Source organism: Triturus cristatus, chromosome 4_1, assembly GCF_964204655.1.
Source record: "Triturus cristatus chromosome 4_1, aTriCri1.1, whole genome shotgun sequence".
Lineage (NCBI taxonomy): Eukaryota > Metazoa > Chordata > Amphibia > Caudata > Salamandridae > Triturus > Triturus cristatus.
In genome coordinates, this window is record NC_140585.1 from 993116473 (window position 1) to 993142693 (window position 26221).

Genomic DNA, 26221 nt, shown 5'->3' on the forward strand with positions numbered 1-26221 from the left:
CCCCCCCTTCCCCCCGCAAACGGTGATTTGCTTAGTGCGTGCCAGTGCCCAGGCTCAGACTGACCACATTCGTCGCGTCTAAATTACGCCATTATTCATTTTGATCGAGATTTTGGGGGAGGAAATACGTGCGGGCATGTTTAGAGGCTATCCTATAAAATGAGCTTTCATTAGATGCATACTTTCTGTTTGCGGAGGTAGTAGACTAAAAAGCAGATTTACATGCAGTCATTTTTGTGTACCATCGCTGATGACATTGAATACACGTGCCATTGTTGGAATCTGTTGAACGTCATTACATTTTGCCAGGACCAATGGATGTCATTTTGACTATGAAAAATACAGACTGTTACTATATGTCACAAGGTGGCTGCCTACTTGAGGTAATCGGTGACTGCATGTAGGCCTTTGAGAGCCCCCCGCTATTACTTGATTTCAGACTCCACCGTGAAGCGCATTTCATAACAAGTGTGCGTGTGCTGAACGTGAGACCACACTAGGGTGACCAACTGACATGGGTGCAAATTCAGGACAGTGAGTGTAAAAATTCAGGACAAGGGGTCAAAATTCAGGACAAAAATTCAGGACAGGAGGTCAAAATTCAGGGCAAAAGGTACGTTTTATAGACACATCAGAGAAGGTTGCGCAATAGTATATAAGTAAGTAAATAGACAGCTACTAAAGTACAAGTGAAAATAAGTTTACATTAGGTTGAGACAATTGTGCACTTTATGGTTTGTCAGTGTGCGCGCAGCTTTAAGCAAATGTGCAGGTCTTTTTGTGGTAACAAAACCGCCCCCACCCCACCTTTCCAGCTCCCAGAGAAAACACCTGATGCCCGGTCCGGCCAGTCCGGCTTTGATACCACCCTCCAATGGCACCCCTCATCTTCACATAGACCCTCTCTCATGTGTATTTAATTTCTTCTATAGTGCCAATCATCCCAAGTCTGTGGGGCAGAGTGTTGGAGTGCGTTGCAACACACACATATTATACAGAGACAATCACTCATATAAATGTGAAAGTCAATGTATAGGAAATGTTGCTTAAGATAATGGGGCTTACAATGTGTAATCATACTTTCATCCATCATTCAGTCTTTCACCATTCATTCTGTCCTTCCATCTGTGTGCCACTCCATGTCCATATTCAACCATTTACAAACCTATCCATCCATCCATCATTTCACTCAGCCACCCCTCCATCCACCCTTTTACTCATCCATCCATTATCCATCCGTCCACCCTTTCACCCTATCCATCCGTCCACTCATCCATCCACTCTTCCACCCATCCAGCCACTCATACATCCAGCCATTTACCTATCCAGCCATCCTTTCACTTACTCATTCATCCATCCAGTCACTCATCTTTCCACGCATTCACCCGTTCAGCCATCCATTTACCCATTCCCCTTTCACTTTCAATTCCCCTTTCACTTAGCCATCCATCCTTCCATCCACCCATCTAGTCATCCACTCATGAATCCATCCATTGTACCTATCATTCATCCATCCTTTCACTCATCCATTCATACTTTCTCTCATCCATCCACCCTTTCACTCCTTCACTCATCTATCCATCCTTTTGTCCATCTACCCGCCCTTTCACTCACTCATCCAGCCTTACATCCACCCTTTCACTCATCCGTCCATCCATTCACCCTTTCACTTATCAATTCAGCAATCGACCTTTTCACTTATCAATTCATCAATCCATCCATCATTTCACTCATCCATCTACTCATTCTCTTGCCCGTCATCCACCCTTTCACTCATCCATCAATCCATCATTTCACTCATCTATCCAGCCATCCATCCACCCATCCCTTACTTACTCACTCACCTTTTCACATTAATTATGAGACCCATCAAGAACTCTACCCTTGCTGTAGTTCCTAAAGCAAGGGGTGGGGTGGGGCAGGGTTCACTATGCCCCTGCACTTAGGCAATCTGAAAAAGTGGAAGGCATGAGTCATGCATGATGCACAGTGCCTGGACATGGGGCGACTGTGACAAAGTGTTGTTTCCAGAGCTTTAAGCGGGATGTAAAAACTAGGGGGGTCTCTCCAAAAGGGTGTTTAATGTAATAAAATGCGTGGCTTAAAACACATAAGCTAAAAATCTGTGCTTAATATAATGTGCCGCCGACTGGTATTTTTGTTGCTTGTGTCATTGCATCCAGATATATAACACAAGTAACGTTACACTTAGAACAAGTAACGTTACACCTACAACAAGCCAGAACTATTGGCTTTGTCAATGGTTGTTGCATAAAATAAAAAAGCAGCAACCATGGCTGCTATACTATAACTATAATCCTTTCCTTTGAGCTTCTTTCACTGCCTTCCTTCGATTAACTGGATTCTCAGTTAGCAGCAGCTCGGTCGTTTTTGCACTTCCATGGGACAGAAAGCCCTGCCCTGGAGCGAGGCTGGAGGAGGCCACCGCATGCTGTGCCAGCCCAGACTGAGCCATTGTCATTCTGTGTGTGGCAATCAGCCCCACACAGAATGACAATGGGCGGGAGGGGCTGCTCTTGTGCTCAGAGGAGTGCGAGGCGGCCCCATCACGGAGCTGAGGCCTCTCGCAGGGGAACAGATCAGTTCTCTGTAATGCCTAAAATTACGGACAAAAGGCGTCCGTAAAAAGGATCCTCACGGACAACGGACGTGAGGTCCAATTTACGGACTGTCAGTGAAATTTACGGACGGTTGGTCACCCTAGACCACACATCTTACTTAAACACGCAGAACGACAATAAATAAAATACATATGTTATACTACGATTTATTCTCTCTAAAATTAAAAGACAGGTGACAACCTCCACATGCCCAGATGGCACCTGCTGTCCCTCCGAGGCCCGCGGTTACATGCACGTGGGTGGGACCGAGCTCAAACATTATCTCGGTTTCTTGTATAGCGCGCTTGAAACACGCCATTTTTGTCAACTCACGTCTTCGTAAACAGCAGCGAACTGTTTACTCTCCAAAGCGCCAAATCTCTGCTAAGTCCGGAGCGCTGCTGTTGGTGGATGCGTGGCTCACTGCGCCAACTCACCGATGCCACCTGCGCCCCTTTGTGCAGCTGCCAGAAGGTCTGTGAGGAACCTGCAAGTCACAGACTGCATCGCTTGCAGGGCGGCCCGGGCTCTTCGCTCTTCAGAGGTCAATAACTGAGTACGGCAGGCCTGGGATACTAGTGACAAACAGGACTCTGGAACCGTAACGTTATGTTAATTATGTGACATCTACATTAATACTGTTGTCGTTACTAGTGCAGGTAACATTATTATTATTATTATGTTATGTTATTAATCTTGATAAATCGCTGGCATGCCCAGAGGCGTCTTGGCGCTGCTGCTGTATGAAGGTTTAACCATGGAAGATCTAAGGAAGGGTTCTTGGCAGAATAGCCCTGTTTAAATCCTTTTCTGAAGGAAGGAAGGAAGGAAGGCTGGAGGTGTCCTTCAGACAGGAGGGAGGGGTCTTCCAGAATCTGGCGGTGCGGGTTATGAAGCTTCTGCCGCCGCAGACAGACCGTGTGATCTTGGGCATGTGAGGTTCTTGGCAACAGAGGAGCGCAGAGTCCTGGAGGGTGTGCACCCGGTGAACGTTTTAGGTACTCCGTACCAGAATCATGCAGCGCGTTAAAGGCAATGTACAGAGCGCTTTAAACTCAACGCACTTCCTTGAAGGCAGCCAGTGTAGTTTGACGCCTTTGAGGCTGGTTGATGCCTCGGAATCCCCAGCAGTCAGCCAGCTGCTGCGGTTCGCAAGAGTTGACGTTTGTTGAGTAGTCTCTTCTGCAAATTCAAAATGAGAGCATTACAGGAATCCAATTTGGATAAAATAAGAGCAGGGCCCCCTGTTTCTTGAAGATCAATGGGAGAGGAAAGGAAGCACTGTTCTGCTGATCTTCAAAGTGTAAAAGGATGACTTTGTCACAGCAGTGATTTGGCCTTCAAATGACAAAAAGAATCCCCACATTTTTAACTTACATAACCGGAGTTGGCAAACTGCCTAATTCTTGAGGCTAGCAGCAGGGGGACACCAAATGGGCACTTCCTCTAATGGTAACTAGATGCTTTAATTCTTTGGTGATGTACATGCATTTCCCTGCCTGTCCCAGAAGGCGGTTTCTCTTGGGGACACCCAGGTCTGTGCTTTCTGAGGCCAGTCTGTTAGCAAGTCACGTAAGGCCCACGCTTCCAGAATCCAGCACACGCCGATCAGCAACACTATATTCATGCTCGGGAAAGATGGCTAATCAGCAACAGGAGGACGTGCAGCAAACTGAACCGTCCAGAACTAGGTAAGAGCCGGTTGGATGGGGGAAGAACGTCCCGTAGAGATTACTTTGGTCTAAAGTTATGGGGAGGCTAATGCAGCTGTAAGTGAAACGAGGATCATGCCTCTTATCAGTGCCGTGTGCGGAGACCTCATTAGAGGTGTCCTAGCGCTAGGTACAGGTGTCCACCGGCCTCAATGCAGTTATCAAACCAGACTATTTTAAGCTATTAGTATTGGAAATAACAATGCCTTGAATTTATGTTTTAAAACCCAAAACATAAATAGAAGGCATTGTCATTTACAATGCCAATAGCTCAAAATCGTGTGAATGCGAGACCTATTGCATTGCAAATGCTTGTTTTATATTACAGTGGTAATTCATTAAAGATGATTTATAAACCATTTTATAAACAGGATTTTTTAGACAGGGGCCACCGTCTTTCCAATTTTTCACACTATGCTTTCTCACATCGTAGTTCTGGTGTATACCAGGGTGCGTGCAAGCCATGATTAATATTGGAGCAAGTTTTAACAGGCGGTCATTTATTGAATGCTATATTTAAGGCTATGTGATAATCAGATTGAGCTTTATCCATGTCAACATCTGCAACAGTAATCATAAATTCAAATTCTTTAGCAAGAGAGTCTGTTCGCCACCACTGAAATGAGCAATATCAGCCCATCTGCAATTTGGAGTTTCCAAGCCATCTCTACATAGGAGACATGTCACGCCTAGAGTGGACCTCAGGACTCGTTTATGCCTTCCTGCTGATACCCCTTCTGCCCAGAGTTCTGAAGCAGATCAGGTCTGACTGGCCCCAAGAAATCCTAGCAATCCCGACTTGATCACCAAGAATATTGTATCCAGAACTCCTGAGCTTGAGCATTGATCCTAGGATCAGGCTGCCCTTCTGGGAAGACCTTCTATTGTGACATCAAGGCAGAATCCTGCATCTGGGCTTTTGCAATCTGCATCTTAAAGCATGGGGATTGAGTGGCACCCCCTGAACACCTTTGACCTGCTCCGGAGGTGGTTGATGTTATCTTGGCAGCTAGTCATCCCTTGACAAACTCTATATACCTGTCGTTGGGATAAATGTGTGGTGTGGTGCACACATGCCAGCTTGACCCCCTCCAAGCCAAGGTATCTAACATTCTGTTTGTGTTATCTCTTACCCTGCAGGGCTGTGGGTACAGTTAATGGGTACCATTTGGGCATTTTATAGTCGCCAGACTAGCCATTGTTGTTTAAATCACTGGCTGTAAGGTTTTTTGAAAGGGCTACAACACTTGTTTCTTCTCTCTTCCTTTGTCATGCTACAGTGGGACCTTAACTTGGTCCTCCCATTTTTGATGTGCGTTCCCTTTGAGCCGCTCCACAGCTGCCCTCTGCCTCTTCTTATCCTCAAGACAGTGTTCCTCCTCGCCTTAACAATGGTGCGGCGAGTAAGAGAGAAGCAGGCTCTCTGCATCCACCCACGTTACGCCATGTTCTTTTCGGATAAACTGGTTCTACAGATGTAGAAGAATGACGAGAGACTCCACTGTTTGCACCCCAAAAGATTGCATGCGTGCACGATCACCTCTTTGTGGTGTTTGCTGGAGCAACAAAAGGAGAGGCTGTCAAGAAAGGACCATCTACCGCAAAATCGTACTCTACATCAAGATCTACTACGCATTGTGCAAAAAGAAGCCTTTGGAAGGACTGCGAGGGCGGGGAGTATGGAAGGGTAGGTGAGGAATCTGTGAGAAAGAGGCTCTACCAGAAAGAGCGTTTTTGAAGATAAGTAACTTGTTCTGCTGTACCATAATCTGTAACATTTTAGATCTAGTCACATACAAATTATGGTATATTCCCTCAGAGTGGGTGAAATGAGCATAACTATGATTGGTATTGCATCGTGATACAGCTTTCTATCATAATCTAATCTAATCATAATCAAAGCCAAAATCTTGTTTATCTCAAAGTAAAGTTTAAGATTTATTTCCAATTTAATAGTGTCTCTAATGAAGATATGTCTTGGCTCCCATCCAGTTTAATATGTTCATTCTGATGGATATTTCTAACTACACCAGACTGAACCAGAAAAGCTTTCTGCATGGTCACTACCACATGCAACCTCGCCGCACCCCAACAGACCCTGCTCAACTGGACTCAGCTTACCACAGACGACACACTCAATACCATGAAGGGCATCCACTCCGGAGCCCCATCGGACCCATGCCCGTATCACATCTTCCATAGAGCAGCAACCAGAATTGCCCCAGAGCTTCGCCGCACCATCAACTGATCCATTGAAACCGCCACCTTCCCTGGCCACTGGAAACTCACTGAGATCAACCTTCTGCTAAATAAGCCATCCACCGAATTGACAGACCTCAGGAACTTCAGACCCATCTCCCTCCTCCCCTTCCCAGCCACGGTCATTGAGAAGGCCATCAACGCCCAACTCTCCGAGTTCATCAAAGAGAACCTCATTCTGGACATCTCCCAATCCAGCTTTTAAAGTAACCACAGCACCAACATCATACTTCTCGCCGCCACGGACAACATTGACTCCCTCCTCAACCGGGGCGAAACTGCAGCCCTCATTTAACTGGACCTCTCAGCCACCTTCAATACCGTTTCCCTCTGCACGCTAATCACAAGACTCCATGACGCTGCATCCATGACCATGCCCTGGACTGGATCCATTCCTCCCTTACGAACCAAACAAAGCAAATCAGACTGCCTCCGTTCCTCTTAGAACCTAGAGAGATCAGCTGTAAAGTGCCCCAGGGCTCCTTCCTGAGCCCCACCCTCTTAAATGTCCACATGGCCCACTTGCGGCCATAGCCTGAAACCACTCACTCAACATCGTCTCCTATGCCGACGACACTCAGCTGATCCTTTCCCTCATCAATGAACCCACAGCCGCCAAAATCAACTTTCACTATGTTATGAAGGCGGTATACCCTATTACTCCACCCACATCTGGGCAAAGAAACAATGAGAAAGTAACAGTGATGCAGCGGAATGAATCGAAAAGAAAGTAACTTCCGGATATATACAAACAAAAACAATACATGTATCTAAACAGAAACATCATTCCTTGTTACCCTTATTTTATAATACGAATGCGTAAAAAATTCCAAACAATGATTAATAATAGCTATCCGTACAAAAGCGAAGATAATCCTAGAAAAAAATGATACGTAGTCGAGGAACACTTTTTAGCCCTCTATCTCAATAGGGATGTGCAATAGTTTATTTTTCAATTCATTTAAACTTTTGCAGGGCTTCTCCAAATTGTGGGGTCGACGCGTTTCAGCCCATATATTTTGGGCCTCGTCAGGACTGGGGCAAAAAGGAAACCTACAATAAAGAAATTAACACTCTTAAATTGACCTATCTATATGTGTATATATATATATATATATATATGATCAAGGCCGCTTGGACGGCCGAAACGCGTCCTGACACAGAGGAAATAAAATAATAATGCTGCATAAGTTGGTCTACGCTGGTGATTTCCACGCGCAAGCGGGTGAATATCGCGAGTTGCTGTGATATATATATATATATCTATACAGATTTACACAAGTATAAGAATTATTTACACAGAAAAATAGTATTTACACAGAACTGGTCTTAAATATATAGAGAAACTTTATATTTTGATATACGCTGGAGAAAGGGCCACTTTCACAGCGGGATAAAGTCATTTGCCACCTGGATGAAAGACGGCTGAATCAAGCTCAACTTGGAAAAGACCGAAGTACTCATCCTGGAACCCAACCCTCCGCCTTGACAACTCCGGGTCACCTGCCGCACTGGGAACCCATCCCAAGGACCACGTGCATAACATTGGCATCATACTGGACTCCACGATCACAGTGAACCACCTGAAAAATTTTCCTCATCCTGCTTCCACATGCTCTTCCTGCTTCAAAAGACCTTCAGAGGGATCCCTACAGAATCCAGAAAGACGGTCACCCACACACTCATCACAAGTAGACTTGCCTACAACAACTCACTCTATGCCGGTGTCACCCACAAACCACTCAGAAAACTTCAGAACTTACAAAATGCTGCAGCCAAACTGGTCCTTGACATCTCCACAGCATAACATAACACCACCGACAACTCCACTGGCTCCCAGTCAACAAGAGAATTACCTTCAAGCTCCTCACACATGCCTACAAAGAGCTCCACGACACAGGACCAGCATATCTGAACCACAGTCTCTCATTCCACGTACCTGCCAGACAGCTTTGCTTTGCTCCGCCCAACTTACCCTGGCCACCGTCCCACAGATGCACAAGACCAGTACCAGAGGAAGATCCTTCTCTTACCTCACCGCCAAGACCTGGAACACTATGGCCCTCCCCCTCAGGCAATCCCTGTCACTGACCCAAATCAGGAAAGATCTCAAGACCTGGCTCTTTCACTGAACCTCCATGCCCAGACGGACCAGCAGCCCCCTCACCTCTCAGCGCATTGAGACCCTCACAGGTGAGTGGCCGCACTTTACAAACTCCTGATTGAGGTCCTGCACTCTGTAGGTGACGTCAGCTGACTCAGTAGCAGCTCCGTCACACCTCTGGAAGTAACAAAAAGCTGCATATAAGTGCCACCACTTCCTTCTATAGTCAGTTGTTGCTGACATCCAGGTGTAAACTCTGTCCTCTCCCGTGAATTATGCTGTGGACAATCAGCTTCGGAGTTGTCAACTGTGACAGACCTCATTCATGAAGTAAGATGAAAAGGAGAAGTGCCTACTTTAAATGAAGCAGAACCCCAACAAAAACTTCAAAGACTCAGACACTTAATTACATTTGAGGTCTGGAAAAAGACTAAGAAGGGCAGGTTGAGTCCCCAAAAGTGGGTAATTAGCCAGATGGAGTCTGTGAGGAGGTGATGCTCTATAAGTCTTCTGCCTGTGACTAGGACTAGTGGCAAAGGCCTGCTAGTCTCCCTGCTGGGTGAGGGACCATCACCCAGGCACACCAAGACCACCTGCCCTGGAGCCTGAAGCACCATTGCCTGCCTACTTGCCAAGACCAGTGTGCCCTGTGAAGAAGAAGAAAGCGTTGGAGAAATATGCACACTGATTGGGTCATTGTGTGCAGGAACAGTCTGCTATCCCCAGTATGCCAGGAGATGGAATCTGTGATCCCAGCCCAGAAGAGTCTGCATCTGATAAACTGTGCGGCAACTCCATACACCTGAAGGGTCTACGGGTATCAATGTGGCCAGCTGTTCAGGCCATGGCCCAGACAAAAGTATTACTGGTGTGATCTGCTAGTCTAGTCCACCACCTGCACCTGACTGTTTCCCCGAGGATCTCAGGATGCTGCTGAGGACTGCCCACCATCGCCAAAGCTCCAGTCGGAGACAAAACACCTCACCTCCCCCCCACCCCACATTTTGCTAGGTGAAGCACAACTTACATTTTGTATTTGCCGAGTGGGAGCAGCTCCAATTGCTGGAAACCGACCGGCAGTGCTGATCGACAGGAAGAGCCTGCGCTGCCAGGTGGTGTAGCGCCCATTGCGAGCATCTCGACTTCGCCATAGAGAACTCAGACTTGGGATAGCCCGAGGAGAGGGTGCCCGCTGCACTGCTGAAAACTGTCACACTGCCAGAGCGGGTAAGACTTACATTGGGCATTTGTAGCCCTGGGAGATTCACTGCTCAAAGTGCTGCGGCATCATAGACACTTTGAATGCAAGCTTGAAGAGTCAAAAGGGAACTCGTGAGTATGATATAATTGTTTGCATTACCTTATGTGGCTACCAGTGAATGCAGATTAACCCTGAACACGTTGCACAAAGGCGTGTGGGACAGGGATTAGCCTGACAACTACTAGGGCCCAGATCTCATTTGGGATTGTACTATTGCGCTTTATTGTGTTCTAGGCGTCAGTGTCCGCTACATTTTTTAATGAAAATTTGCTGTGATAAAACACCCTAAATCATTATAATACACGGGTTATTGCCCAATCACCTCATCCCCTTTGTACTGCGCTTTGGTTTAATACGCTGCAACCTGTGTATTTAATTTTCTGGTATGTCTTTGTAGGTTACAATTGTACTGGTCATAGCGAAGGGCTGAGGAGGGCAGTGTACTCATATATTTTTTGTCTCTACCTTCCACTTAGGAGTACAAATATGTTTTACACAGTGTCTAATATAGTGCAGTCATACAGATCCCTAATTAGGCCTAACATCCGCCATCACCCTTCTCTGTCTAGCTACTTCTGCAGAAACACTATCCCGTAAATCTCAAAGGACAGCCTTTTTGGTATGGACACACTCCTACCGCATCCTTTGGATATTACATTGGAATTATTGGTCGAGTATTTTGTGTGTTGCTCCTGGTAATGGTGTGTCTCATTATGAAATTTTTGGGATTACAAACATGGACTGGTCTTAATTATCTGGTGTGTACCTTTTCTCCTCCTCTTGCCGCCATCTACTCGCACAACTCTCAGAGCTAATTGGGAAAAGGCTAATAACGATGAAGAGTTTGCATTTTAATTGTACGTAACCGCATCAGAAGGGTGTAATTTCAGGTAAATTATCATATTTAGGAAGAACTGATCAGGAGATTTGTGTTCCTGGCTCGGTCATATGCAGATGATACACATGTCCTTCTTATGTTTGACAGTCTGTCCTCTGACAAGAGCTTGTACTTCATGGACTGTATTTCCTCTAATTTCCTGAAGCTGTCCTGATAATATGTGGGGACTGCTCTGGCTGGCGATAGGTTGCGGCTGATCTCCTTCTAGGACCTTATTGCTCCTGTTTCTAAAGTAAAGCATCTTGAGTGGGGGGGGAGGGTTATTTGATCAAGAGCCTACCTTTGCCCATCACTATCAGAAGGTAAGAACCACCTGCTTTTTGTTTCTTCGCCCTCTGAAGCAGATACTGCCTTTTCGTCCCAGAAGAAGACTGTGTTAGTAATTTTCTCTTTTATGTTAACCTGGTTAAAGGGTAGCAAGGAATTATACCTCTGGCTTCCTGAGGAACACCTTATGAAATTACAGAGGATCTGACATCACCATCTGATTGCTCGCTCCGTTGGCTCCCATTAAACAATGGATTCAAATCAAAGTACCGTGACTGCTGCAGCACGCCTTTTGCATCGCACTGGCACAAAGTTTTTTATGAATCCCCACTACAGCCCTCATAATGAGTTGCCCTGCAAATGGGCTGATATTTCTCCACCTCTGACGTTACCGACACCCAGGTTACTACTGGTAATTAGTCCCTGCCAGTCCACTGAAAGATGAGGAATTACAATGGGATCCTAATAAAATCCTCGCGTGCCCCAGAGTTTCCCACTGAAATTGCGGCTGTTCCAAGCAGTCCACAGCAACATGTGAAAGTAAAGAGATCTGCAGTGTTCCAGTGGTTCTGTTAATTCCGAAGAGGCAATTAAGAGGCAACTCGTAATGAGGTCCTGGATCTCTTAAATGTTCATGCTGAAGTCTCACGTTACAACAAGGCCTGCTTTAGGATTCTGGGTCCAAATCCATGGAATGGCCTCCTTTTCGATATTTGGTAGATCTTTAACACTTTAAAGAAAAAGCTTAAAATAACATTTGCTCTGCTAATCCTTAACTTCTTATGAGTCTTCTCTCCCTCCCTCTTTCTCAGTCTTTTTTGGTGCTGGTAATTCTAGCGCTCTGATGCCTTTGGGCGACAGCTTGCGACTTGTAATAAATGACTATAGGAAATGGAGCACATCGTGTATCAAACTATTATTCATAACAAACATGCCTTTATAGTAAACAATATATCATTCAATTTTAAATGTACAAAACATTCGTACTGTATATTCATTTAGTTACTGTTGCAATGGAACACCAAAATATTCTAAAACCTGTTCCACTGTAATTATTCATTTTTTTAATCAAACTCCTTTTTAAATATAGTATATGTAAACGTGTAGTGAGAAAAACTGTAAAATAAACTATGTAACGTGTTTTCATAGGACATGGCAGCCTTCAAAATTGCAGCACTTCAGAAAGCGTTAGATGACAGCGTTCAACTTTCAGAGCTGGAATTGGCCAACAAACACTACAACGAGCTGACCGCCAAATACAGGGACATGTTGCAAAAGGATAATTTACTTGTTCAAAGAACAACTAATCTGGAGCATCTTGAGGTAAGATGCAATGATTTTTCACACCTCGAAAAAAGGGAGTGTGCTGGTGGGCTAATCTGGTAAACTATGCATGGTTTCTTTAGTGGGCACAGCTGTCGCTTCCTTTTGTATTTCATGGAACTCTCAATTCACAGTGTAAAGTTTACATACATGGGTGTCTCTGTTCTCACATGTTGCCTTAGTACCCTATTGCTGTGTACAGTGTTCCGCAGTTCTCAGGGTTAGGTGTGCACTTCCTAAGTGTGCCTTATAATAAAAAATACCTTTTCTACCACCTGCTTATAGATTTGCTGTTTTCATCCCTCAAGCCGTGATTAAAAGTATTATTTTCTATGCAACTTATATAATACGTATATGGCCTCTTCTTTGTAGTGATATTTTAGATGAATCTGACATGTAACATCAAGATGATACTGGGTATTTTAAAAGCTGTTTTTGATCACATTGCCCCATACTCCATAAAGAGCGCTATGCATTTGTAATGGCAAATTGCCCTAGACTGGGCACTGTTGGATGACATATGGCGAGTGCACAATGCATCTGGGCCTACTTGCATATTCTAGTCACAGAGCAGTAGTCTTAGTGATACCTCTCTAGCTGTACGTTAAAGGCCTCTTCGTCCTTTGAGTGAAACCTGAACCCGAGTGAAGAGATTGCCAGTGCAGAGATATAGACCGTATGGCCTAATATCAGTGGGGCCCAGGCGATTTGTGATCCACTTTCCATTATTTAACCATGATAAAGAACACATTCTAGAAGCCATCTAAAGCATGATCGTTGAATGTAGTTGGTTTACAGCAGTGGAATAATGTTGGACAGTTGTTGAACAATGTAGTTTGCCTCTGGCAACTTCGACCTGCTGCCAGTTAGGCAAATAAATGAACAAGTTACTTACCGTCGGCAATGCCTTATATGGTAGACACAGGATCTAGGTGCAGCATCCTTATCTTAGAATCCTCCCCAGGCGCCAGACTGAATCTGGACATTTTCCCAGCAGTACCTCTGTGTCGACAAATGGCATCGAGCAATTTCTTAGCGACGTTGTCTCCTGGAGGTGACATCAACGGAGTCCATATAAGCTCTTTCCCGATGCACCGACGTCCAGTTCTTTTGTGACTATTTCCGCACTAACAATGCAGAGCCACGTAGATAAACAGCTTCTGGAGACAGTGTGCCAAAAGGGGCAAAAGACTTATATCAACAATCACAGAATTAAACAATGTTCAAAGTTATCCTGTGCCCTGGGCACCCCCATTTTCTTGCTAAGTGGTACTGGTGGTAATGGACTGACTGACTGACTGTCTTTGGCTCTGCCTAACCAGGCCCAGGGCCAGTGCTTTGATGAAAACACACTAGGAATACAGTGAAAACACCTACATACACTAGGATACACTATGGGTTAGGGTACCCTTATGATTGACATGACCTCCCCTACAAGGCCCTAGTACATAATTGGGAAGGAGTATTAAAACTACCTTTAAGTCTCTAGTATATATTAGGGCATGACAGTTCATAGGCTAGCAGCCCTTTCTTCAGTTGCACTGTTGAGAGCCTGAGGTCATTTTAAAAGCAGCCCTTTGTTGCAAAAATGCTTTTAAATGCAAATTTTGCCCAAACTCGACTTTGGTCTTTGGTGCAATTAAAAATTGATAAACTACAATATTTTGGCGTTTAGATATGCCCAGAGTCTCCCCTAGGTGTCCCAGGGTTTGGGAGGGGGGGGGGGCTCTAAGCCACAATTTAGCTTTTCAGTGGTCTGCCCTGATTGGTCAGTTAAGTGGATTATCCAGACTGCTTTGATGAAGTGATAAGTGGCACCTGGGGTAAGGAGCCATCTGAGAGGAGAATGTTCTACGGAACAGAAATGCCAGAGCTAGGGAGAGTCGTCGTAAACCATGAGCTTCAAAGGAAGAAGGGGGCAGGCAGAAGAAGCCATGTCCATCTCCACCCATCCCCACCCATCCCCTCTGAACCCAACCAGATGGCAGGCTTAAGGAAGGAATGTGCAGATGTCCGGGGAGGGAGACTATGGAGATGATCCATCCTTGGGTTTGGTTTAGCTAGCTAATAGAATAGTGCTCTCTGGGATACCATTGTGCCACACTTTGGAGGAAATCTTCATGATCTGGGGTGTTTCCCTGCACCTCATTGGAACGGAGTGCCCTCCTGCTTGGATACAGAGAATAAGTATCTGAGGGAGCAGAGTCTCTTAGCTCTGCTGCTTAAAACTGAGAGAAGTTTTGCAAAGCTGGAAACTTGATTTGCACCATCAGGCCATGCATTCTCACTGACTGCACCTGCTGCATTATGTGGAACTAAAGCCCTTTGGATGTACCTTGTTTCAAGAGGAATAAGGAGTGGGCTCTGTAGGAGAGTAGGGTCTGCAATCCTATGATCACCCAGATTTTTTGCTTTTGCTTCATTGGTTTACGACTTTCTCCGGCTGTGGGCCTGCCAATCAGACCCACAGCCTAGCTGTTCTCTCTCGAAATTAACACACATGTACGTTAGGTGCATCCACTAATTGGAACTGGGCCACCTTGTCAGTCCCTGTCTCAGCATACCACAGGTATCCAGGGCATCGGTGTACCCAGGGCCTACCAGGGGCTGAAGCATGTATTATGCCCCCCCTGGAATGGCCGCCCAAATCTGACACAACTGGCTGCACGACAGCTGGGGCCACGTGGTGTAATCACCCGTTGCTGTAGGTGTAGTATTCCTACACCTAAACCCTAAAAATGGACACATGGATTCCTATCAGTCACTCCTATAGCAGGCCTTATCAATCCTGAAGGCAGAGTGCAGGGAATCATGTGGGACGGTGCTCTGGCGCGAGCTGAGCCCGTCGACGGCTTGCGGAACCAAGCCCTAATAGCCGTTCCATGGTGACGCGGGCCAACTACTTTTAAGGCATTATAATCTTTGCGGTTATTTGCTAACTTTGGCATCGCATCACCTATACATGTCGAGTAAGGTGTCATACGAATGGGAATACGAACCCCTCGCCAGTCCTGGTGACGGGGTTAGCATTCCCCCCTTTTAGAGGGACACGACATGGAAGTAACCTTGAACCCCGGTTAAAGTTGACTCAAGCCTCAGCATCACAAAATGGATGCTGCCACCAGACACAAGTCTGACCTCCTGCTGCTGGGGGACCTTCCAGCAAGGGGAGCTTGGACAAAGGGTTTCCTGTCGAGGGCGGTGTTAGCACCGTCCCAGACAGGGTTTGTGTATCCCAGGTAGGCAGGGCTGAAAGGAAGGTGACTGCAAGTGGCACCCCGGTGCTCACTGTGCATAGCCCGGCTCAAACCAGTTTCGGGGGCGCACCAGCCCCTGAGCTGGCGCGAAGCCGGACAAAGGATGGGGGTGTAACCACCCCCCTCCTGGCTCCACCCATAGGTAGAACCTAGTCACGGGCCAGCCCCTTTCTCTTAGAATAAAGGTAGGAGCGAGTCCCCTTCCCAAATTGGATAATCAGATAATCGGATAACTCCGAATCACGAACCACTTTCCACGAAAGGAACTCTTGACTATTTCTGAAGACTCTCCCTTGTGGCTAAGGAGTAGCCACCCTGCACCAGCAGGCACCACCTAAGCGCTTGCGGTTTGCTGTAAGTCTCTCCTACGGATCAAGACTGCCCAGCTCGACGAGACCCGAGTCCCTGCCATCTCTGACCTTTTACCTCCCTCATCAGCTCAGCTGAGAGTCGTAGGTGTGACGAGACCTGCGGGACCGGCTATCTTCAGAACCTGCACAACGCTTATCTAGCACGCCCACCGAGGGACCCTCGAGTGAGTGCACCTAGGGTTTGAGAAGCCCTAACCCTGAGCAGCTCCCGCATCGAAGTCTGCCTCCCCAGCATCCCCGAGATCTGCGTGGGGGCCCTTCCGCTCCTTGTTGTTCACCGCGTTGTTCGACCACTTGCCGACCGGCTTGTGGCCCTCTTCACGACGCACCACGATTGTTTCAGCACTAGTCTGGTTGCTCCAGACTGGCTCTTGCTCCCCTTCAACAGAGGAGTACCACGGACCCTCCTGGTCCACTCCCGACGCCATCTTGACTCCCCCGCCTGGGTGGCCACTGCCAAGATCCGCTGCCCCTTCCTGGGCCCAGCATCATCGACAGCAGACACCTTCGTGGGACAGCTCGCCCTCCATCCTGGTCGCCGCCGCGCCTCCTGGTCCGAGGAACAGCCGAGTCCGACGTCACCCACTCACCTGGTCGAGGTGACTTCAGCCGGTACCCTCCTGGTACCCACCCGATCGCTGGCTAGCGGTTGAGAACTGAGTCCCCTCTGCTTTCAGGTTTTCCTTCACCACCGATCCAGGCTTGGATCGCTCTGAACATCGTCACTGGTCGCCTGCCAGCAACTTCTTCTTTCAGGCTCCTGAGACTACACGAGGACTCCCGACATCTTGACGAACTTCACGCAGCCGCAGCCTCCGGGCTAGGTAACTCGAGCATCTCGGTGCTCCATCGCAGGTTCGCTCTACAAGTGTCCAGTTCCTTTTTCGTTTAGTCCCACTGATCGGATCACTCCGGAATCAGTATCTCCAGACTCTAACCATTCGCATTTCACTGTTAGTGTAGATGGTTTCTCGTGCCCCTCGGGCATTTGTGTAAATTGTGCAACTGAAGTATTTTCCTAAGAGTTTTGTAGTGTGCTTAGCTCCCTGACTCATAAAGAGCCAGGGTAGTCTTGTTATAAATAAATATCCTTTATTTTCATAACAACTTGTGTGGTGTCCTTTCACTTGGTGTTCAAGGGGTATATGTGATGGTAAACAGCTGGCTTAACACGCCCTCTAGAGTTTAGCCTAAGACTGCTCGTATCCACGCTACTAGGATAGCTGGTCTAAAAGGTTGACTTACAACCAATCATCAATAAGGGTCGTTTGGAATGATACACAGTGATCACTAGAATAGTGAGCACTACATATCAGGCCAACTTCTCACATTGGTGAGCAGCGGTTGGGATTTGAGCTTGCTGTTGTTTTACCACACACGTATCCTAAGAATATCGCAGTGAAAGATCACATAAGTACCCAGGTACATATAACTTAACTTAGAATACTCCGAGTTCTACTGAACCGGCTGTTGTAGTGTAACAGGGCTTAGCACACCCTGACTACAACTCTTAGCAAGGGATCAGTAGGTAAACCCATAGTGTAGGTAGGTGCAATACTTACACCTCACTAGAAAAGCATGTCGGTCCACGGAGAGTCTGCAGGGACTCCCCTAGTGGTCAGTGACCCTCCACAGGTCGTGTCACGGTATGCAACTCTTAGCTTCAAGGAGATGAGACAACTGTGTGCCTCCAGGAAGCTAAACCAGGGTTCTAACCCTACCATCGCAATACTGATAGGTCTCTTAGAGGCGTACGATGCTAGGAGGTCCTCTAACCCAGGTCCCCCCAGTGCAGATGGGAACATGCCTCCCTTAGAGGGAACCCTCGGTGACCCAGACCTCGACCTCCACACAGAGGAGGAGGACGAGGACGAGTTATCGGGAGACGTGGCAGACAAAGGTCCAGTGGTAGTCGGCAGGCTTACAAGGACCAACTTAAGCAGGCATGAGAATGGAACTGGGGGAGCCCCGGGCCCACGCTCAAGCAGGCTTAACCCTGGGAACGGACGAGCTAGGTCTCTCTCCAGAGGCTCTGGCAGATCGGTTCATACACATGTCTCTCAGGCACCTTCTCAGAGAGGAATGACTTCCCCTCAGAGGAGGGAGCATGAAGCGAAGATGCGGGAGGTCAATCTGAGGATCGAGCGGGAAGAACTTGCCCTCGCCAAAGAAAGACTTGCCTTAGCCCGAGAGCAGAAATTAAGTGGGTTAGATCCCACTGGTGGCAGCGTTCTCAATAGAGAGAAAGACAGGGGTATAGACACTAGACACCTGAGTAAAATAGTGCCCCCCTTTAAACAAGGGGACGACATCCACAAGTGGATAACTGCCTTGGAGAGGGCCTGCACTGTCCAGTGCGTCCCCCCAAGTCAGTGGGCAGCTATACTGTGGCTTTCCTTTGAAGGTAAAGGAAGGGACAAGCTCCTCACTACAAGAGCTGAGGATGCTAACAACTACCAAGTCCTGAAGAACACACTGATTGATGGGTTCGGCTTAACCACGGAACAGTACCGGGTGCTGTTCCGGGACACCCAGAAAATTCAGTCTCGGGATTGGACTGACTTTGTTGATTGTGCCACTAAGGCTTTGGAAGGCTGGTTACTGGGTAGCAAGGTTACTGATTACACAGGATTGTACAATCTTATCATGCGAGAACAGATTTTAAACAACTGTCAGAACCAATTGTTGCATCAGCACCTTGTCGACTCGGATCTGACCTCTCCCCAAGAATTGGGAAAGAAGGCAGACAGATGGGTCAGAACAAGGGTCAAGCAGAACCAGAATCAGAACCAGGGTGGTCAGAAGAAAGCAGACCAAAAGGGTAACAAGAACGAACAAAATGACCAGAAGTCTTCGACAGGTCCCCAACAAACCAAAGAGGGTGGGGGTCAGGCTTCACAGAAGAAGAAGACTCAAGAAGGCCAGTCCAAAAGGTGGTGCCAATACTGTAAAAGTAAGACTCACTGGTTTAGTGAGTGCACCAAGAAAGGAGGGCAAACTCCTACCACTGCAGCCCCTAAGGCACCTGCGCCCCCTAGTACAGTCAGCAGTGGTAGTGCGCCTCCCAAGGCATTAGTTGGGTTAACCTTGGGAACCGAGGGGAGTGACGACTTAGTCGGCACGCTCACTCAGGCCGTCCTTGTCTGTACAGGGGATATGGATATGTCCCCTGATGCCAGTCCCAATACTTTGGGCAAATACAGACAGACCCCTTTGATAAATGGAAGAGTGGCCCAGGCCTACAGGGACACGTGTGCCAGTGTCACCATGGTGACGCCTAACTTCGTGGACCCTGGACAGATCATGCTAGGTACCAGTTACCTAGTGACCAATGCCAGCAACGTCACTACCAATCACAGTATGGCAGTTGTTGATTTCTCCTGGGGAGGGGTAAGTGGCCCGAAAAAGTTTGTGGTTAGTTCAGACCTCCCCGTAGAATGTCTGTTGGGCAATGATTTGGAAACGTCACAATGGTCAGAAGTGGAGCAAAGGACTCACATGGAAATGTTAGGTTTGCCAGCACATGTCCTTGCTGTGACCAGGTCACAGGCCAAAAGATGCCCCACTGAACAGGTGCTGGATCCTGGAAGAACGGACCAGACACCTTCCAAGAAAAGGAGCAGTAAGGGTAAGGCTTCGCCTTCCCCCTTGCCCCAGGTCGTGGATCAAGTCTCCGAGGAGGCTGACCTTAAAGAACTGAGGGAAACTGAGCCGCAAGAGCTTGAACCTGGTCAGGTTGAGTTTCTGGGCTCAGGGGGACCCTCCAGGGAAGACCTGGGGAAGGCACAGTTAGACTGCCCCTCACTTGAACCCCTCAGACAGCAGGCCGCTGCTGAGGCTGCAGGGAACGCCACGGGTACCCACAAAGTGTACTGGGACGATGGACTCCTGTACTCTGAGGCAAGAGACCCCAAACCTGGTGCGACCAGGAGGCTGGTCATCCCCTTGTCTCTGAGAGGTTTCCTTCTCACCTTGGCCCACGAGATTCCCCTTGCAGGTCACTTAGGCCAGAATAAGACTTGGGACAGAATTGTTCCACACTTTCACTGGCCCCACATGTCCGAAGATACGAAGGAGTTTTGCCGCTCCTGTGTCACTTGCCAAGCCAGTGGTAAGTCAGGTGGCACGACAAAGGCCCCCCTCATACCACTACCAGTGGTGGGGGTACCCTTTGAACGAGTGGGGATCGACATTGTCGGACCAATGGAACCCCAGACAGCATCAGGGCACAAGTTTATACTGGTGGTGGTGGACCACGCCACCAGGTATCCTGAAGCTATTCCCCTTAGGACCACTACGGCACCTGTGGTGGCACGGGCCCTACTTGGAGTGTTCTCCAGAGTGGGCTTCCCTAAGGAGGTCGTCTCAGACAGAGGTGCAAACTTCATGTCGGGATATCTGACTGCTATGTGGAAGGAATGTGGTGTCAACTACAAGTTCACCACACCCTATCACCCACAATGCAATGGGCTGGTTGAGAGATTCAACCGGACCCTAAAAGGGATGATTCACGGACTACCTGAAAAGCTTCGGCGGAGATGGGATGTCCTGATACCCTGCCTCTTGTTCGCCTACAGAGGTCCCGCAGAAGGGGGTTGGCTACAGCCCTTTTGAGCTTCTGTTCGGACATCCTGTAAGGGGACCCCTTTGTTTGGTAAAGGAAGGATGGGAGAGACCTCTCAGAAAGCCGGCATCAAACATTGTGGACTATGTGCTCGGTCTCCGCTCGCGGATGGCGGAGTACATGGAAAAGGCGTCTAAAAACCTTGAGGCGAGCCAAGAATTACAGAAAGCTTGGCACGACCAAAAGGCTGTCCTGACTGTGTATCAGCCTGGACAGAAGGTGTGGGTGCTGGAGCCAGTGGCCCCAGCAGCACTCAAAGACAAATGGTCTGGGCCCCACACGATAATTGAGCAAAAGGGAGAGGTCACCTACCTGGTAGACCTGGGAACTCCCCCGGAGCCCCCACAGGGGGCTCCACGTAAACAGGCTCAAGGCATATGTCGACAGGGAGGGCATGGGCTTGCTCATGGCCACAGATGAGGGACAGGAGGAGGAGAGTGACCCTCTCCCGGACCTGCTCTCTCAGAACCCTGACGATGGATCAGTAGATGGTGTTGTCTTTTGTGGCAGCCTCTCTGGACATCAACAAGAGGATTGTAAACAGGTTCTTCAATCCTTTCGACATATGTTCTCTCTGACACCCAGTCAGACCAAGTGGTGTACCCACGAGGTCGACACTGGGGACAGTCTGCCCGTAAAGAGTAAAATCTATCGGCAACCTGATCATGTCAGAGACTGCATCAAGACAGAGGTGCAGAAAATGTTGGAGCTGGGAGTCATTGAACCCTCGGACAGCCCCTGGGCTAGTCCCGTAGTGCTCGTGCCGAAACCTCACACCCAGGGCGGTAAGAAAGAGATGAGGTTTTGCGTGGACTACAGGGGTCTCAATGCGGTCACTAAGACCGACGCCCACCCGATACCAAGAGCAGACGAACTTATCGACCGGTTGGCCTCGGCCAACTACTTAAGTACGTTTGACCTGACAGCTGGGTATTGGCAAATCAGGTTAGCTGAGGAGGCCAAGCCCAAAACAGCATTTTCTACCCCGGGTGGGCATTATCAGTTCGTGGTAATGCCCTTTGGTTTGAAAAATGCACCTGCCACCTTCCAAAGGCTGGTGAATCGAGTTCTCACTGGGTTGGACGACTTCTGTGCGGCGTATCTGGACGATATCGCTGTCTTTAGCTCCACCTGGGAGGATCACCTGGTCCACCTGAGGAAAGTGTTAGAGGCCCTGCAGAAGGCAGGCCTCACTATCAAGGCCACCAAGTGCCAGATAGGGCAGACACAGGTTGTATACCTGGGCCACCTTGTAGGTGGAGGCCAGGTTCAACCATTGGAGAGCAAAATACAGGCCATCCAGGACTGGGCTCCTCCAACCACCCAGACTCAGGTTCGAGCTTTCTTGGGCCTGACTGGTTATTACCGGAAATTTGTCAGAAATTATGGATCCATTGTGACCCCGCTAAACGACCTGACAAGTAAAAAGATGCCAAAAAAAGTTCAGTGGACAGCAAGCTGTCAGAAGGCGTTCGATGACCTAAAGCGGGCCATGTGCACAGCACCTATCCTAAAGAGTCCAGACTACTCCAAACCATTCATTGTCCAAACAGACGCTTCGGAGCTGGGTGTGGGAGCTGTTCTATCGCAACTGAATTTTGATGGTCATGACCAGCCCATAGCTTTTATTAGCAGGAGGCTGACCCCCAGAGAGAAGAATTGGTCAGCTATTGAGAGGGAGGCCTTTGCTGTGGTTTGGGCCCTGAAGAAGTTGAGGCCATACTTGTTTGGCACTCACTTCAAGATTCAGACCGACCATAAGCCCCTCTTGTGGCTAAATCAAATGAAGGGTGAAAACCCCAAACTACTTAGGTGGTCCATTTCCCTACAGGGGATGGACTTCACAGTGGAGCATAGACCTGGCACTGATCATGGCAATGCAGATGGGCTCTCCAGGTATTTCCACTTAGAGCAAGAAGACTCACCTGGTCAAGGTTAGCTTATTGTCCCAAAGTTTGGGGGGGGGTCATGTAGGAGAGTAGGGTCTGCAATCCTATGATCACCCAGATTTTTTGCTTTTGCTTCATTGGTTTACGACTTTCTCCGGCTGTGGGCCTGCCAATCAGACCCACAGCCTAGCTGTTCTCTCTCGAAATTAACACACATGTACGTTAGGTGCATCCACTAATTGGAACTGGGCCACCTTGTCAGTCCCTGTCTCAGCATACCACAGGTATCCAGGGCATCGGTGTACCCAGGGCCTACCAGGGGCTGAAGCATGTATTATGCCCCCCCTGGAATGGCCGCCCAAATCTGACACAACTGGCTGCACGACAGCTGGGGCCACGTGGTGTAATCACCCGTTGCTGTAGGTGTAGTATTCCTACACCTAAACCCTAAAAATGGACACATGGATTCCTATCAGTCACTCCTATAGCAGGCCTTATCAATCCTGAAGGCAGAGTGCAGGGAATCATGTGGGACGGTGCTCTGGCGCGAGCTGAGCCCGTCGACGGCTTGCGGAACCAAGCCCTAATAGCCGTTCCATGGTGACGCGGGCCAACTACTTTTAAGGCATTATAATCTTTGCGGTTATTTGCTAACTTTGGCATCGCATCACCTATACATGTCGAGTAAGGTGTCATACGAATGGGAATACGAACCCCTCGCCAGTCCTGGTGACGGGGTTAGCATTCCCCCCTTTTAGAGGGACACGACATGGAAGTAACCTTGAACCCCGGTTAAAGTTGACTCAAGCCTCAGCATCACAAAATGGATGCTGCCACCAGACACAAGTCTGACCTCCTGCTGCTGGGGGACCTTCCAGCAAGGGGAGCTTGGACAAAGGGTTTCCTGTCGAGGGCGGTGTTAGCACCGTCCCAGACAGGGTTTGTGTATCCCAGGTAGGCAGGGCTGAAAGGAAGGTGACTGCAAGTGGCACCCCGGTGCTCACTGTGCATAGCCCGGCTCAAACCAGTTTCGGGGGCGCACCAGCCCCTGAGCTGGCGCGAAGCCGGACAAAGGATGGGGGTGTAACCACCCCCCTCCTGGCTCCACCCATAGGTAGAACCTAGTCACGGGCCAGCCCCTTTCTCTTAGAATAAAGGTAGGAGCGAGTCCCCTTCCCAAATTGGATAATCAGATAATCGGATAACTCCGAATCACGAACCACTTTCCACGAAAGGAACTCTTGACTATTTCTGAAGACTCTCCCTTGTGGCTAAGGAGTAGCCACCCTGCACCAGCAGGCACCACCTAAGCGCTTGCGGTTTGCTGTAAGTCTCTCCTACGGATCAAGACTGCCCAGCTCGACGAGACCCGAGTCCCTGCCATCTCTGACCTTTTACCTCCCTCATCAGCTCAGCTGAGAGTCGTAGGTGTGACGAGACCTGCGGGACCGGCTATCTTCAGAACCTGCACAACGCTTATCTAGCACGCCCACCGAGGGACCCTCGAGTGAGTGCACCTAGGGTTTGAGAAGCCCTAACCCTGAGCAGCTCCCGCATCGAAGTCTGCCTCCCCAGCATCCCCGAGATCTGCGTGGGGGCCCTTCCGCTCCTTGTTGTTCACCGCGTTGTTCGACCACTTGCCGACCGGCTTGTGGCCCTCTTCACGACGCACCACGATTGTTTCAGCACTAGTCTGGTTGCTCCAGACTGGCTCTTGCTCCCCTTCAACAGAGGAGTACCACGGACCCTCCTGGTCCACTCCCGACGCCATCTTGACTCCCCCGCCTGGGTGGCCACTGCCAAGATCCGCTGCCCCTTCCTGGGCCCAGCATCATCGACAGCAGACACCTTCGTGGGACAGCTCGCCCTCCATCCTGGTCGCCGCCGCGCCTCCTGGTCCGAGGAACAGCCGAGTCCGACGTCACCCACTCACCTGGTCGAGGTGACTTCAGCCGGTACCCTCCTGGTACCCACCCGATCGCTGGCTAGCGGTTGAGAACTGAGTCCCCTCTGCTTTCAGGTTTTCCTTCACCACCGATCCAGGCTTGGATCGCTCTGAACATCGTCACTGGTCGCCTGCCAGCAACTTCTTCTTTCAGGCTCCTGAGACTACACGAGGACTCCCGACATCTTGACGAACTTCACGCAGCCGCAGCCTCCGGGCTAGGTAACTCGAGCATCTCGGTGCTCCATCGCAGGTTCGCTCTACAAGTGTCCAGTTCCTTTTTCGTTTAGTCCCACTGATCGGATCACTCCGGAATCAGTATCTCCAGACTCTAACCATTCGCATTTCACTGTTAGTGTAGATGGTTTCTCGTGCCCCTCGGGCATTTGTGTAAATTGTGCAACTGAAGTATTTTCCTAAGAGTTTTGTAGTGTGCTTAGCTCCCTGACTCATAAAGAGCCAGGGTAGTCTTGTTATAAATAAATATCCTTTATTTTCATAACAACTTGTGTGGTGTCCTTTCACTTGGTGTTCAAGGGGTATATGTGATGGTAAACAGCTGGCTTAACACGCCCTCTAGAGTTTAGCCTAAGACTGCTCGTATCCACGCTACTAGGATAGCTGGTCTAAAAGGTTGACTTACAACCAATCATCAATAAGGGTCGTTTGGAATGATACACAGTGATCACTAGAATAGTGAGCACTACATATCAGGCCAACTTCTCACAGGCTCCCTACAAGCTACAGGTTTAAAGAGCACACCTGCATCAACTCCACCAAGAGTCTCCTGCCTGGAGTGCATCCAGTGGACTTTTAAGGGTTTTGTCCAGGTGCATTGTGGGAATTGTGGTCCCAAGCTTTACAGGACCATGAGCTTCCAGACCCTTGGATTGTGTTTTGGACTCTCAAGAGGAACTTCATGAAGAAGTTCCAGAAGTTTGGAAAAGTGTAGAGTAACTTTGGGAATAAACTCCATAAGGTGACTTAAGTGCTAGAAAGTGTTTATTCTTTAAAAAAAATAACATCTCAGGTTCCCTACATTGGATTTTTAAATTTTGGTGTCAATTTAAAAATGAAACTATTTTAATAAAAATAATAAATTGGTGTTGGATTTGTATTGTGTGTTTTGTCTTAATTAATTGCTAAATTTGTGTTTTTAAATGCTTTACATACTCGTCTCTAAAGTTAAGCCTGCCCGCTCGCAGCCAAGCTACCAACGGTTGAGCATGGGAATAATTTTCTTAGACCTATTCTGAGCCTTAGACTGTTTTAGTTGTCTTATTGCCAGTGGTGGAGATATAGTTACCACTACTAATAATCCACTTTCCAACAAAATAACATAAGTAGAATGCAAAGAGGGAATCCAGGAGACAGCGGAGCCCTCACTTCGCAGAGCAGGGAGGATGGGTGGGTCGATAAGGAATCTGCAGCTAGACCAGATAAGGCATTACCCGAAGGTAAGTAACTTGTCCATCTGATAGACATTTAGCCGCAGATTCCTCATCTTAGAATCAAATTCCCAAGCAAAACCCTCCTCAGTGGAGAGGCTGCGAACGGACCTCCAAAAGATGCGCAATAGCAAGTTACTCGCCAAGAGGAGCAATCTCCAAGAAGGAGTATGGTAGACCATATGGAGTATAAATGTATAAGACAGTACGAACACAGTATAGAACCAGGAAAAGAGGCAGCC

The 26221-nt window shown here is 48.3% G+C and overlaps 1 protein-coding gene across 4 annotated transcripts in view; it reads left to right on the forward strand.

The window, feature by feature from the left end:
* CEP290 (centrosomal protein 290) overlaps positions 1-26221 on the forward strand; it is a 1516454-nt gene that overhangs the window by 439878 nt on the left and 1050355 nt on the right. For all 4 annotated transcript variants that reach the window (XM_085653911.1, XM_085653913.1, XM_085653912.1 and 1 more), the window contains exon 25: positions 12272-12445. In XM_085653911.1, coding sequence (XP_085510037.1) covers positions 12272-12445 — 174 coding nt within the window. The remainder of the gene's footprint in view (positions 1-12271; positions 12446-26221) is intronic.